Here is a 12874-nt window from a genome sequence, read left to right on the forward strand (position 1 = left end):
TGGCCGGCGGTAACAACGGACGAGCTTCACAGGGTAACAATTACGATACGCCACTGATCTAGATTTCCATTTAAAATCAGATAACTGGGAAAATTCAAAATTAGATTAAATTGATCTATTTGCACTTCACGAACTTCACGTTGATAAACAATGGTTCGTTACTCCATCACAATCATGTTTGCCGTCAGCTGAGCACTAAACGCAACATGGTCAACGCGTACGAATACGTGCTACCTACGACCGACGTCAGCGCTGACCGTCGGTCGAGCACTAAATGCAGCCTATTTTTTTTACTTTTTAACCTTTCGTGAAGCAAGTTTTTTTGTCAAAGCATGTGATGTAACCGATGTTTCTCCTCAGCACCATGTCGAGCAACACGCTGCACAAGCCGAGTCCCTCCCCCACCCCGGGCGGCTGCCAGTACTGCTCGCACTGCAACTCAACGCTGAGAGAGATCCGAACTCACACCACCACAGGTAACTCAGGCACTACCACGACTTATATACCACTCGATAGTCGATACCCCAGGATAGAAATGCAGCACTCTCTGGAAGAAGACGAAACGTTCACTCATGTACCTACTCGTGGAATGTATGAGAGTGGCTAAAAAAAAGGGAAAAAAATCCTCCGAAAATATGAGGTTGCTTCTAGAAGCCGCCTGCAACCATAGGATTGTGAAATTAATAAGAAATAAGACTAAGTCTCTATGAGACCTTCTTTACGGGAACTTTTTCTACCAGCGCCATCTAGGAGAGATAGTTCGAAATAGCACTAGCGGTGTATTGAAACTCGTGGGTAGATAGAAACGTGGATAGACGATGGATAATGAAGTTTATTTACGTTACATAATTCGGATCCAAAAATAATTTATTCATTCAAAGTCAAACATACAAGTTGAATATCAAAGACTTAATAAAAGGCTACGACTCGTCCCACGACGGGATCACAAGCTATGTCATTGAAGCGACCATGACAAAGCCTGCCGCGGGTACTAAACATGCTACATATGATTAATATCTGAAATACTGAGCCTTGCTGTTGATTCTCCCGTGGCAGTAGATGATGAGATTTTAATTGATTTATCACGAAATATTTTAACACCTTTATCTTAAAATTACTAAAGAAACTTGTTTTCCGTTACCTGGAAATTACTAGTGATGTAGTGAACGGCAGCTACACACTAACGCAGTTTGTGCCACTGGTACTAACTCTAAAACGGGCGGGAGATTTTGAATATTGTAGTTAAGGCATCGACTTAAGTAAGAATACTTGGCATCCCCAAAATGTGTTACCAATTGTCAGCGTGTGCGTTAACTAGTAATGTAATATTAAAAATACTAAGAAGTTAACGTAAAAGTGGCTGACTGCTTTCAACTTGTCAATTGTCTTATCAAAAATCGGTAACAGTCACAATATATTCGCTTTCCTTTTCTATCTTGCTGTATCCCCGTTAGAGATGTTCTTCGAGATATTAGTATATTGTAAGACAAATTGTATGCGCTGTTCAGATACTAATTAAATTAAACCCTCCGATTCGTACACACAAAATTAGGAAATAAGGAATAAGATAAAAGGAAAGGAACTGATCACTGAACACGGCTTCACCTCACTTTTTCACAAGGCACCCTGATTTATCGATCTGTTTTACTAACAAAATTCACTAGCGACAATTGCACAGTTTATTAAAAGTTTTATGGTAATGAATACCATAGGCTTGCGGCGTAGACGCATTGTATGTGATATTTTTACACCCCCCGCGCACACCAGTGCGCAGGACAAGGAAGGATATAGGCATTAGGGTTAGGTGAGAAAGAGATAGAATGCATTGTGCGTACTCATCGCGCCTTGCTACTTTACTGTACGTTTTAGTAAACGACCTAATCACATATGTTACATTAATAGAGCACGGCAATACTTCAAGCCGGCCCACATTCTAGCGCTGTACAAAGCGCAGGTCCGGCCAAACATGGAGTATTGCTGTCATCTCTGGTCTGGCGCACCCCAGTATCAGCTCGATCCATTTGACCGCGTGCAACGCAGAGCAGCTCGAATTGTCGGGGACACAGTACTCTGTGAACGGCTGGATCACTTGGCGTTGCGTAGAGACGTCGCTTCATTGTGTGTCTTATACCGCATTTATCACGGGGAGTGTTCCGAAGAGCTGTTTTACCTAATTCCTGCCGCCGAATTCCACCTTCGCACGACACGCCACAAGTTAGGATATCATCCTCACCATCTGGATGTGTGGCGGTCCTCCACAGTGCGGTTTACAAGGAGCTTTCTTCCACGTACTACAAAGCTGTGGAATGAACTTCCTTGTGCGGTGTTTCCGGGACGATACGACATGGGTACCTTCAAAAAAAGCGCGTACACCTTCCTTAAAGGCCGGCAACGCTCCTGTGATTCCTCTGGTGTTGCAAGAGAGTATGGGCGGCGGTGAACACTGAACAACAGGTGACCCGTACGCTCGTTTGTCCTCCTATTCCATAAAAAAAAAATATAATAATAAAGATGACGGAAAATTTCAAACAATTCAAATATCATAAGAAGTAAGTTAATGTGTAAATCATTATTTCATATATTTGTTAAGGTTAAGGTTTGTTCGTATAATCGAATATGATGGAATATCTATAGAATGGATACGACTGTGAAATAACGTTTTATAAAATATCTTCGCTGATTGTTTACATTATTTATCTAGTCTCGTTGGCCATAATCAATCGCTGTTGTTACAGATAATACAAACGAACGTATTCTATACCCGACCCCAGCCAACGAGATCAAAGTAATTCCCGCCGAGCCGCACAATGGACTGCACCCACATGTGAGTTTATAATATTTTGGAGAACTAACTGTTTGCGCTGTGATTATAATTAAGTGTTAATTCCGCTAAGTTTTGTTTTAACGGTTAACCAATTCGACACGTGTTTCGCCTCTACACGAGGCATCCTCAGGAGATTAGGGATAGCGGAATTTACACTCAATAAAATCACAACATTTTGATAATTATGGATTTCAGAAAAATAATGCCTAATTCTCAGATTTAAGGATAGGTCTCCACTGCGCTCCAACTAGTTACCGCACCACCTAAGATCAATAGCTTTTTTATTACGGTAACTATTAGGTGCTTGTGTGCGTGGCATCTTTCAAATTTTGTAACATACGTTCCGTGTTATTTAACATTGTAATCAATAAAATACAAAATACCTACTGATCATAATATGTGATCCCAGTGTCTTTCTTATTTCTTGTGGTATTATTTTTACAAAGTTTTACTACGCAACCCGCCATTTTAGTTTCAATTATTAGCAAAGTTAACAGGACATGAGGCAGGTCAACGTCGCACATTGTACGAGACTGGCTCGAGTACGCACACTTGGGCGTAGTATTAGTTGCCTTTGCGACTACGCCTGCGTCATCTAGTTGGAATGCAGCGGAGACCAATCCTTAATCCGGAGCACTGCCTCTACACATACATATTTCTGACACAAGTCGCAACATATTGGTACTTCTAAAAATTATTATTATTTTTTAGTAATTACTAGCAGTTGCCCGCGACTTCGTCCGCATTTACCAGTGTATCCATATTAGTTCTATATCTCTCATCGTTAAGGCAGCAATTTCTAATAAACACTTTCCTTCGACCGTTTTTCTCCAACTTATTTTGGAAATTCGACTACAACGAAAGTCTTTCCATTTCGTTAATGACGTGGCTTTCTATAATTGCTGAAAAAATTTTCAAAATCGGTTCATTAGATCCAGAGATTACCCCCTATGACCCCACGAACTTTACTTTTTTATATTTATTAGTAACTATATACCAGGAGAGACTTCTTGCTTTATAAATATTCTCTCCCTGTCATCGGTAGGGTGTTTTTATTATTAATAATAATATTGACACACTTTTAACACAAATTATCTTGCCCCAAGTTAAGCATATATAGCCTGTGTTATGGGTTTGTAACCCTATGACGATACGACAATGATATATTTGATACAATATACTTACTTAAACATACATAAATACAAATAAACATCCATGACTCGGAAACAAACATCCATATTCATCATTCATGTTTGCACCTACCGGGATTCGAACCCGGGACCTCTAGCTTAGTAGGTAGGATCGCTAACCACTCGGCTAAATTATGTTGTGTTATTATTTGTCATTTCTTTCTGACCATGTGAACGTACCTAGGTCTCATACATTTCGGTAGTTTTGGCTTAAACTTGGCTAAGACTTCTCTATAGGTTTAGTGCATACATACAGTTTTGACTGTTCTGTTTAATCTTCGATCAAATATTCTAAATTAATTTTCATATAAAAAGAGAAAATTTTTTGTAGGAAAGTTGTTGTCTGTATGTATGCCTTCTGGATTGCGATTAAGACATACTGTCTCAGATAAAAAACACACTGTATAATATAAACATAATACTTCTCTTAAGTTAACAGGTTGTTTCTCTTTGAGATAGTTTTGCCAATTAAACCTTAAAGTAAAGCGGTAACGTTTAATTTTCATTGATAGTTTTTTACATATATTATTAGGTAATTAAAACGAAATGTACAAACAATTGAGTAAAAGCTTCAATCGCAACCAGTGGGAGGCTCCTTTGCACAGGATGCCGACTAGATTATGGGTACCACAACGGCGCCTATTTCTGCCGTGAAGCAGTAATGAGAAAGCATTACTGTGTTTCGGTCTGAAGGGCGCCGTAGCTAGTGAAATTACTGGGCAAATGAGACTTAACAACTTATGTCTCAAGATGACGAGCGCAGTTGTAGTGCCGCTCAGAATTTTTGGGTCTTTCAAGAATCCTGAGCGGCACTGGATTGTAATGGGCAGGGCGTATCAATTACCATCAGCTGAACGTCTGGCTCGTCTCGTCCCTTATTTTCATAAAAAAAAACTTTTGCATAAGATTGTGTATCTAAGGTTATGTTATATTAGCTGACCCGGCAACCGTTGTTTTGCCATATAAATTATTTTTAGAGTAAGACCGTTTCTTGAACATTACAACATTACTTTATTTTTCTAAAACAAACTTAGCCTAAGTTACTCCTTATTACGGTTATCTCAGTTGGTTAGAGTACCGGCACGGTACGCTGGAGGTCGTGGGTTCGAGTCCCGCACCGTTCATAAAATTTTGTTTTTCAAATTTTATTTGTGTACTCCTTATTAAATCAGCTACCTGCCAATAAAAGTCCGGTCCAAATCGCTCTAGCCATTTCAAAGATTAGCCGGAACAAACAGATAGACAGACAGACAAAAATTGTAAAAAAAAATATTTTGGTGTATATTCATATACATTTAGTAAAAATGGTTATTTCAATATTCAATGTGTCAAACAGACACTCCAATTTTATTTATATGTATAGATTCCGATGAGTTAAGTAAATAATAGTTATTTATGCAACTGTTGTGTAATAAGGGGTATTAAAACACGAATGTGGGTTAAGAAGTGTGATAATGATAACATGAGTGTTTTAATACCTAATTATCAACAGTTTCATACAAGACTTTATCTATACCCAGAATATGAATCCTCTAAAAGATTCTGAAACAGTTAGCTTACTGCTAACATTAAAACACCAGTCCTAGTAGTAACCTAATATCATACATTAATCATTACTGATTATACACAAATTAAGTAAGTATTAATGAAACAATTATTTATTTTACTGGTATTTACATTTTGTATGGTGCAATAATTAAAATTCACTCGAATACAATGTTCTTTAGCAGCGTTTACAATAAATCGCTCATATATTGTAAACAAAACAATAAAAATGGCGGGGATTCGAATAACTACATTTTTTTTACGGCGCGCGACGTCTGGTAGTGTGGAACGCACGCAAACGAAAATGTTCTTTATTTTAAATTCATACAGATACCACGCATCGAGCAATAAGAATGTGGCTGTCTATTGAAACTCTTTGCGCATGAAGGGATCGAAAAAAAAACATAGGAGTGTTGTTATGAAATTCAGTACAACATTACAACACTCGTTTGGATGATGTAATGGTTATTAGAACATGGGGTGTTTTAATGTTGTCAATAAGCTAACTGATTCAGAATCTTTAATAGAGGATTTAAAGCATGGGTGTAGATAAAATAAATAAACATATTTGCAGGGTCCATCAACGTACAAGTACTCGGAGACGTCGTACTCGTCTCACAACAGCACTCAGCGACACCCCCCGCCTGCGACCACTCCCTCCCCCTTCCCTCGACCGCACACCCCCTCCGGCACGCAGCAGCCTCCCAAGAAACTTGACGACCTCCTCGCCGACTTCCCTGAAGCTGTAAGTTTTCATAATAAAATAATCCTGGACATAAGTCTACATCTTAGATCATTTATACGTCAGATAGACTGTGACAGCTGTCAAAACGTTGATAAAATAATTGAAGTTGACAGTTAATTTGTATTTTGAGCAATGAACGCACACTAATGTATTACATCTGGCCTGTTTTTATCGGTTGTCTAACAGCAAGAGACTCTATCTAGACGTATAAAATATCTAAGGTTGACACATAGTTTCATTCGCAAAACTCGGCGATAGAAAGTTACGGAATGGAATAGAATCAGTTGTTAGTTGGTTAGAGCACCGGCACGGAACGCCGGAATCGAATCGAATCCCGCATCGTTCATAAAATTTTGTTTTTCAAATTTTATTTGTGTATTCATCCTAGAAGTGAGGGTTATCACTTTAAAAACATAACGTATTGTTTAGATTTACAAGAGCGACATCTCAAGTCAATTTCCTAATATGCAAATATTGGGGTTGAGCAGGTTATCAATTGTAAAGTAGATCCTGTAGATGGGGCCACAACCTGAGAGTTGTACAAAGCAAACATAATTTTATAACGAGGCGGTACTCGAACGGTTAGCTCAGTTGGTTAGAGCACCGGCACGGAACGCCGTAGGTCGTGGGTTCGAATCCCGCATCGTTCATAAAATTTTGTTTTTCAAATTTTATTTGTGGAATAGAATCAGTCGGTGTACCGCAGTCCGCAGCACACGAATTCCGTAACCTTTACCAACAAAGGAATGGTTTTTTAGTGAAAATAAGGGACGTGACGAGCAATTGTAATTGATGGTTATTGATACACCCTGCCCAGTACAATGCAGTGTCGCTGAGGATTGTTGAAAAACCGAAACAGCATAATGCTTACACATTACTACTTCACGGCAGAAATAGGCGCCGATATCTTGTGTGATGATACCGATGTGATATCTTTTTTAAAACTACAGTCTGGTGTTCGTCTCCCCGTCTCTGTGTGTCCAGCGGGCTGTAAATATAGTAGTAACTATTGCCGCTATAATAACAAATACCTAATAAAAGAAAAGATGGCGGATACCAAAATGGCCGACATGCAAATATTTTTTTTTCATAATTTTAAAAAGTACAATGTTATAGAAAGATAGGTCCAGTCGAGTCTGACTCGCACTTGACCTATTTTTAGCTTATTTCTGGACCTAATTATGATGTCAATACAGACGGCTAAATATAACATAGAATAAATTCTATAAAAATTACAATTCTGTACTTGATATATTGATATGATGAACTTTCAGCGCTTCCCGACCCAACCCGATGGCATCGTCCAGCGTAAGATAGAGAAGCGAGAGACGTCGGAGTCGCAAACCAGAGACGCGGGGGCGAAGTCTCCACCCATCGGGGGCAGCAAGAACGTGGCCGGCCCCGCGGTTTACTACCCGCCGGGACACACGCCCTTCGCGAACAAAGACTCCGGCTACCAAATGAGCGTATGTATACAAGACATGAAATAAAATTCATTTAGGTCAAAAGTTACTTATAAATGTCGTAGGAGTTGTTCCAGAGATGGCTAACGCCCTAGAGCTAGATCTTCGTCCATGGGGCCCTAAAAAGATCATCTCACACTTTGATAAAATGTACTTTAAATTATACTTACGTAAGTAATTACATCTAGTTTGTGTACTATCGACAAAATTGAATCGTGCCCCAACCTTAAAGTCATTTTCCTTCAGTCTTATTAAAGAAGTAGGTCAAAATTCATTTGAACATACATACATATAGTAACTGTTATCATTTTATTAGACACTAACAGTCCACCAGCTGTCATACAATCATTTTCGAGCAAATATAAACCTAACAGCAATCATGAACCAATTTTGTCGATGTTAAGAACATCTAATTAACATTAACGACAGTGACAATGATATTCTTCTTCTTCCCGTGCCTCTCCATTACTGAAGGTCTGCACTAGCAGTCAGCTTTTTAAACTCCACCTTGTCCATGGCTAGGGGTAATAGTTCTTGGACTGTCTTGATGCCAGTCCACTCCCTTACATTTCTGAGAAAAGACTTCTGTGTTCTTCTTACATCTCTTTTCCCAGCAATGACATTAGGTAACCGTAACGTAAGGTCAATGTAACGTCTAAAAATATGAAAATTAAATGTGTTCACGTGAGCCACAGGGATTGATAGTTTATTTCATTGCATCTAACATTATCTTTGTTATAATTATTAGTTCTGTGTTTGTCACATAATTGGCGCCAAACACCTCAATGATTAATTTTGTACACGGAATAGAAGTTAGAATATAAAAAAAAATGGAGAGACAAGAACTCTCTAGAAAGTACAAAATGATGCAACAAAATATAAAATCCTTGGCTCAACCTTTAAATGAATAGGTAGATACAAATTTAAGATAAAAATTCATAGACCACATTGAAACAGTTAAGAAAACTGTAGGTGCATCAGTCTACGCACCCTGTATTAAAAATACGAGGATTTTCTTAAAGCATCTTTTTAATACCAACAAAAACAGAAATTGTGTTGACAGGACTAGTGACTTGCAGTGACTAGTCACCCCAAACACAAGCCCATTCACGTGCAAGTTGCTTGGACATCTATCACTTCCCTCCCACATATCTTAATCAATGAACCGCCCCATTAGTGACCGTTTGTCTTACGGCCGTGCCCAATATTCAGTCTATCTCTTACTTGAGATAAAAATCGTAACTATCGTTGACTTTTCTGTCCCAATAAACTTATCGACGATAACTGACCTTATCCGTACACGCTGTCTGTCAATGGGACGACGTATACCTTACCAGCGATAAAAGTTTGTATGGAAATTGCAATTCACGCGTCCCAATATAAGGCGATAAGAATTACTTATCGAGTATATTGGGACAGCTTCAGATTATTAACAATTAATTACTGACAGTAGAAAGTAGTAATTTATCTCTATCTGTAGATAGTATATTGGGAACAGCCGTTAGACTATAATATTAAGTTTCAACAGTGATGAAGGCACTAACTTCGCCTTTCTGTCACAATTATTTCTATGAAAGTATTGACCTCACAAATAAATAGAGCGAACATGGATGGAATTATAGGGAAAATGCAGAGCTAAATTTGAATTTAGAGCTTGTATGAAATAGTTGATGTATTTACATATTTCATGCAGGCGATGCAAGCCGGTGGCGGCAGTAACGCGGCAGGGCGCGGCATGTACGAATATGAATCTGGAGCCCGAAGCAAGGAGAAGCACTCTGAGAAGAAAACTGCCGTACCGGTCTGTCTGCCGCTCTGCTGTGCCATGCCATGTGTCATCATTTAAATCTCTTGATAGATCATCATAATAAATCTTGTTTATAGTACGTTTTCCTTGACATTTCATGAGTTTTTGTCCGTATTTTAAAAGGAGTCTCAGTACATAATTTACGAAGAGATGACCCTGCATCATCCCTAGCACATGGCGTATTTTGGCCCATGGCCTAAGAGCGTTGCTGTCACAGAGTTCATATTTATGGATAAAAGAGACAAGTCATCTCATCGTGAATTACATAACACGGTAGGTATTGAGAAAACTTCTGGAATACGTGTACCTAAACAAACATCAGATAACTAATATTGCTGGCCATATAAAAAATATTCAATTATGTCAAAACAGCTGTTGCAACTTGCTTCTAAGGAAAATGACAGTTGATGTATGACAATGACAGTTGATGATCACATTCGTATCAAATAAATTCAAATGTCAAATAGAATATCGATAAAATATGTAATTGAGCAATCTGTCATTATGAATCATTTTTAGAAAATATTTATATTTTATTTAAATTCTGGTCTACATAAAATATTTAATATGGATTAAGGCTAGGAATTCAAACGTCTCCGTCACGAAAATAATATGTAATAACAACACATTATTCAAAAATTATAACAAACCAAGTGGTCTCTGAAACCATCTTTTGTGCATTTTTTAAAATCCACCAGACGTTATTTTCGATGTAAAGGTTTTTTCTTTCATTAACTTATTGTTTATACTTACTTGGTATTTATAAGTACAAATAATTTGATATTATAGTTTTAAGCAAAATAATCTAGCAACTAATTATTGCTAGTCCTTAATTAATCAAACTTTTGACATGTGACCCTTAAATAACCATGATTAATTTTGTTAAATTTTATTTTGTCGTGGAGTTCTGTTTATCTGTGGGTATAAATAACCAACATTGTTGAAAATAAATAGAAATAACAAAATTGGACATTCATCTAAACATAGGTAATAATTTAAGATACCTACTTAATAAAAAAAATTGATGATAAGGATTTATTTTAAATAACACTAGTGCCATTAATATTGTAAGCGCATCAATGTAAAAAATATATGTTATATATTAAATATTTTTTTTGTTTCAATCTTTCCATACTTCTACACCGTGTTAAGAGATTCGCATTTCGCATTAAGACCCTGCATTGGAACCATAGAAATTAAGATCTCTATGATTGGAACCGATGCATCACTCTGAATTTATTAATCCTGCCTCTGTGATAGAATTCACGTCTTTTAACAATGGGCGTGCCACAGGGCTCAATATTATGGCCATTTTTGTTTAATATCTATATTAACGACTGCTTTGTAAAACATACTGTTTGTTTGGTAATTCTGGCTCTTAGGTGCGGTAATGTTACATTCGATCCGGGCAATTTCTGAGGTAGAGACGTACATTTTTTATCACTTAACAACTTCTTTGAAGTGGAAAAATGAAACTAACCACCATCCTATTTCCATTAACCTCGATCGCAAAAAAATTTAATGTCCATGTTCGATATTCCTTGCAGCTCCAATCAATATTTTTGTAAATGTAATATTCGCTGCCACTATTCGGGGATTCATAGTACAAAATGTTTTCCATCCATCGAACCATGGGTTTAAATGACAATTTCCAGAAAAATCCTTGAGATATTCTTACGTTATTTAGATTTCACCTTATTTTTACCAGTGGGAGGCTCCTTTGCACAGGATGCCGGTAGATTATGGGTACCAGAACGGCGCCTATTTCTAACTTAAAACAATAATTTGTAAACATTATTGTTTCGGTCTGAAGGGCGCCAGAGCTAGTGAAATTACTGGACAAATGAGACTTAACGTAGTGCCGCTCAGAATATTTGGGTATTTCAAGAATCCTGTGCAGCACTGAATTGTAATGGACAGGGCGTTTTAATTACAATTAGCTGAACTTCCACCTCGTCTCGTCCCTTATTTTCATAAAAAAGAAACCACTTGCGTTGGTTGCGGTATATTATGGACTTTACTATCTTTCCGTAACGTGATCATGAACGACATTATGTATGTAACCTAGATGTGACATTTCACATCTAAATGCTAGGTTTTAACTGCACTAAGTTGATCTAGTATCCCACAACCGCGATTCGCAAGAAATTTCTCGCCTCGTAGAGCCACTCAGTAAAATCTACCTACCTGCTATTTCCAATTCGATACGACTGAAAAGGCCCTCAAGACCCATTTTTGAGTCTTAGCGCTCAAACTGACGATGTTTTGAAGGTTGAACAAGACATATCAATATTTAAGAACATTTCGTCACTCGAACTCTCGCCTCAGTTGGAGGTCGGACGGTCCCGAGCGGTCGCGGTTCGAGTCCCGCATCGTTCAACAAATTTAATTTGCATAATTAATCTCAAAAGTAAGGGATATCACCCTAAAAATAACAAATTGTTAAGTTTTGAAGGTTAAAATAAAACATATTTCTAAAAAAAAACACATATATTTCACTTTATATTATACCAAAATTTTGGATAAATCCAACATGGCAGTCTCCGGGTTACAACTTCACTACAAGCTCGCTGCCCGGATTTACCCGCGCTTTTGTCGTAAGGCCTTCCGACGACGACTTTAATGGGTCCGTTTGAGATAATTCGACAATAAACTCACAAGAGAGCATCATGCACACACGACAGTACATAATAAAAATACTTGCTAGTTCTAGATCTAGGTTATAGTACGATTAATATAACTGCGATATATTTTGTATACAACAGGAACCACACAGCCCAATAACGGATCAATCATCAAGTAAACTTTATGTTGATCACTTAGCACAGATTGCATTTAAAACAATTTGTAAAGTAACGAAACTGCTGTACATCTTTTTAAAAAGTGGCTATTAGTTTCTTGCCACTTCTTCTTATTAAAGCTCACTTTTCAAAAGAGGTGGCAAATGGTAAAAATGTATAACGTTAACATTATTAATAAGAGTAATAAATATTCAGATACATTTTGATTTCATTAAAAAAATACTGTGCAGAATTAAATAGTTGACAGTGTCTGCCAATTCTACGCCGGCGTAGCCGTCATTATATCCGAAGTGTAAGGGTGAGTGATATGTGATCGATCGTAACGCGGTACGCTACACCTCTCATCGTTTCGTGAATGGTTTCGATTTAGATGTTATATGCAGATTTCTTGTGTTCTCTCAATACAGGATTGAAAGGAAAATAACGCGGTGACGAAACTCATGAAATAGGAAACGAAAATCTGTAGATCTACCATTCATGAAGTAGTCTGCTGTTGAAA

General features: G+C 37.6%; 1 protein-coding gene across 1 annotated transcript in view; it reads left to right on the forward strand.

The window, feature by feature from the left end:
• The window catches only part of LOC126970154 (uncharacterized), a 58256-nt gene extending 47573 nt beyond the window's left edge, over positions 1–10683 (forward strand). The window contains exons 10-14 of the mRNA XM_050815926.1: positions 361–476; positions 2736–2824; positions 6134–6304; positions 7579–7770; positions 9461–10683. Of these exons, the coding sequence (XP_050671883.1) occupies positions 361–476; positions 2736–2824; positions 6134–6304; positions 7579–7770; positions 9461–9613 (721 nt within the window). The 3' untranslated portion in view covers positions 9614–10683. The remainder of the gene's footprint in view (positions 1–360; positions 477–2735; positions 2825–6133; positions 6305–7578; positions 7771–9460) is intronic.
• Positions 10684–12874: the final 2191 nt, after the last annotated feature.

Source organism: Leptidea sinapis, chromosome 20, assembly GCF_905404315.1.
Source record: "Leptidea sinapis chromosome 20, ilLepSina1.1, whole genome shotgun sequence".
Classification (NCBI taxonomy): domain Eukaryota; kingdom Metazoa; phylum Arthropoda; class Insecta; order Lepidoptera; family Pieridae; genus Leptidea; species Leptidea sinapis.